Source organism: Strongylocentrotus purpuratus, unplaced genomic scaffold (genome assembly GCF_000002235.5).
Source record: "Strongylocentrotus purpuratus isolate Spur 01 unplaced genomic scaffold, Spur_5.0 spur5_scaffold_20, whole genome shotgun sequence".
NCBI classification, from domain to species: Eukaryota; Metazoa; Echinodermata; class Echinoidea; order Camarodonta; family Strongylocentrotidae; genus Strongylocentrotus; species Strongylocentrotus purpuratus.
In genome coordinates this window covers 43,171,798-43,175,260 of record NW_022145606.1, presented here as the reverse complement: position 1 = coordinate 43,175,260, position 3,463 = coordinate 43,171,798, and the positions used below count along the sequence as shown (strand labels likewise).

Sequence of the window (3,463 nt, the reverse complement as noted above, 5' to 3'; positions counted from 1 at the left end):
CCCTTCTGCAACAGAACTCAACTATCCCTTTAAACCTTGTGACGTATATCCACTTGACCGGGTAGTGCCTAGTCATCAGTGGAACTTAACCAATGTAAGACATGAGGTCCTCCAACGAGCCTGGTGATGTATGTCAGGTATTAAGTACCGGTACATGTGAGCTTGGCCGGTAGTGTGTATTCTACACTGGATCTCCATCATAGTGATAAATGCGATAACTATTTGAATCCCGTCTATGACCCTGAATAATCATAATAACATCAACAAACAAAACAGGCATAAACAATAATAAAATCGTGCTGGAAATAAACAAAATAATGCTAACAAATACAATTACATTAACAAGTTAGCGAATTAATATTTGTAAGTTCTTATGTGGAAATGAACACATCGCTAATGTTCTATTACAAACTTGTTTTATAGGGAAAACACAGGGCTTCACTCATGTAGCATCGCATGGCACTAAACACTGATACAAAACATAAATAATAAAATGAAAGAATATTCAGCAAAATATAATCAAGGGTATTGGCTCATGTATAGCGATGGCAGGAAAAAAAAGTTATGAAGAGCCAAATAATGAAGTGATTAAAGAAATCTATTTCTCAGTTGCATGCGAGAAATAAAGATAATAAATCATACTAAAAATAAAAGCATCGAAAAGAAAGAAAGAAATATTTTAAATGATAACAAATATATTGCAGCGCAAATTCAGACAAAAGACACAAGAATCCAAGGAATAATTATGTTATTAAGCAACGTTTTGATTTTCTGTTCATAATGTGGTGTGTAGGAAATGTGATCACAATTAACAACAATTGAGGCAGAGACCCGGGACACATTCGAAAGAGCTGAATGCAAGAACTACAAAATTAATGTAAAGAAACATTACAGTTTGAAAACACTTATGAAGCAGAATTGACTTTCCAGAAAAAAAAGTAACACAAAGGAAACGTTAACCACAAGAATGGGCCTAGTAGTGGAAATATATTTGTAATGAATTACTCAAAACAATAATACAGAACAATATTAGCGTCATAAAGTTGTTATACACATTGTTTTAAAAAATAAGGAAAGTGTACAATGCACATAACGTGGAGCAATACTTACAGGAGCAATAATAACAAAGAGGGGCCCATATGGTATTTGAAGACCCGTGAGATGAGATTCCAGTCTGCCGCCCTTTCTAGTTCCACATTTGTCTAACCTATGTTCAGAAAGCAGAGTGATGGAGGTAAGGCGCGTTGGGTGTTCAAAAATTCCATGCGAAAATTAGTCGTTTCCTCAGCCCTTGCATTGTTTAAGCATTGAAAATGCACAAACTCTAGTCGTAGAATTGGAGCTGACGATTGGAAGGGGGGGGGGAGGGGGGGGGGTCTGACACCTCTTGAAATTGCCACTGTTGACATGACGTTATTAAGACGATACACCCGACAACAACATAAAGGTTAAATGCAATGCATTCGGTGATACACCATGCTTTAGCTCTAATTTATAACTTTTATAAGTAGACTAAAATTCTCATGATTGTGCTTAAGAAATAATGATACGTATGGTGATTAATATGACAGTGACAAATGATGATAATAATAATCGTTACAACAATGATAACAAAAGTTAGCGGTAATCATAATTATACTGATAATGGTGATGGCGATGATGATGATGATGATGATAATGATAAAAATAGTGGTAATACAATAGTAGTTACAATAGTAAAAGTGATGATGATGGTGATAATACTGATTAACAAGTAAGATCATTCTAATTAATTCAACATCAATATGTTTAAAAATAGTCAACTGGAGTTATACTACGTTAGCTTCCGACGGATCATAATAATAATAATTTTACATGCAATTGAAAATTGAAATCTAGCCATTTCAATGAAGGTATTCAGATTATATTCATTGCGACTGTATATTGACAATTGTTAAATAACAATTACGAAAAATTATACAGAACCAATCCCAAAGTTCAGGCAAAACCTGGAGGCTACACCGACGTCTAAACCATTTCATCTCTTTATGCATTCGTATCATTATGCTTTACCACTGCAGACTAACTAAATAGAATCATCTAATCTGATTTTAAACTATTTATAATCGATTTGAACAAGAACCTACCACACATATTTCATCGTCTTCACCCATCTGCAGCAGTCGATGAGGTAAACCCAGTCTTCATCATCTGTACATTTCACTCCGGTCAGATGTAGCCATAATAGGTTATTGGTTTGGTCTCTGATCAGCAGACCCAGTCCTCTCATCGTCTCTCTTGAAACCCTGTCATTCTCTGATGGGAGTGAGTCCGGTGCTGTAATGATGATGTGTGTGAGCTGCTGTCCTCCGGTCCGACGAAGACCAGCCGTGATCTGAGGTATGTCTCTCTCTGCATCATCGATAGTGATATCGATATGTCTCAATCCAGGGAGCGACGAGAGCAGACCTTCAAAGCTTTGTGACGTCACTCTCTCAGCTGATAGCTTTGTGACGAATGGAAGCTCAAGAGGAGATGAAGCGAAACTGAGAGAGGAGTCTGAGATGGTGAGATGGTTCAGTGAGTTGAAGGATCTGAGACAGGACCACATTCTCTCAGTCATTTCGGAAGATAAGTGGCATTTTTCTACCGAGAGTTTACCATCATCCTGGAATTAGAAAGAACTTTCATATTTTAGCCGCATAATGTTCAAAGGATGCACCCTGCTCCTTTAATTTGACATTTTGATTTAAAAAATAAAAATCAACCCTCTTGTTATCAACATTTTTCACTTATTAGGATATACTATTTGATTTAAACTCTTCCCCACAAAAGAAAATGATATTCTTTTCTGTGCACATTTCCCCTTAAAATGCCCTGTACGTTATATAACAAAATCCACGCTTTAGCTTTAGGCAAAGTGGAAATAGGACGGCAGAAAGAAAGGCATGACAAGGTACCCGAAACTAACAAATATCGGGCCTGGACAAACATTTATTAATGATTTTAGAGAATGAAAATTCAGTGACCACGATGGGATCCTGAAAACTATGCTTACGACTTTTTGAAAGAATCGAAAAAGAAGAAGGGACCTAAAATGTGTGAACAAGCACTGCGAGCAAAACGAATGAAATTTGGTAAAAGAGGAACACGTCATGACGTGCATGCTGTAGCCCGAACCGCCTTCCATACGACCAAAACAAGCGAGGTATAACATAGGGTTTGGCCACGACGAATACTTTTGCGAAATTTCAAGGAAAACAAAAGATCGGAAGGGGGAAAATGCGTAGAAAAAAAGGCTGGCACATAGCAAATGCCTGTTATAATAGGACGGGACTTGGTAGATATTCCGTTTGGGACCGATTTACTCAAAGGATATCATTTTAAAGGGCATGTTTGTGTCTCTGATGAATGAGCAATCCTTTGTCTGTCTAGATTGATCTGATAGAATTTCATAGCACCTAGGATACTGGAGATAGGTAGG

At 37.1% G+C, this 3,463-nt stretch overlaps 1 protein-coding gene across 1 annotated transcript; it reads right to left on the bottom strand.

Moving 5' to 3' along the window:
• LOC105439719 lies at window positions 1-2,639 on the bottom strand. The gene is made up of 3 exons (XM_011669040.2): window positions 2,127-2,639; window positions 1,111-1,207; window positions 1-241 (listed from the first exon to the last, which is right to left on the bottom strand). The coding sequence occupies exons 1-3, from the start codon at window positions 2,600-2,602 to the stop codon at window positions 182-184; spliced, it is 633 nt and encodes a 210-aa protein (XP_011667342.2). The 5' UTR covers window positions 2,603-2,639; the 3' UTR covers window positions 1-181.
• Between the last annotated feature and the right edge of the window lie 824 nt (window positions 2,640-3,463).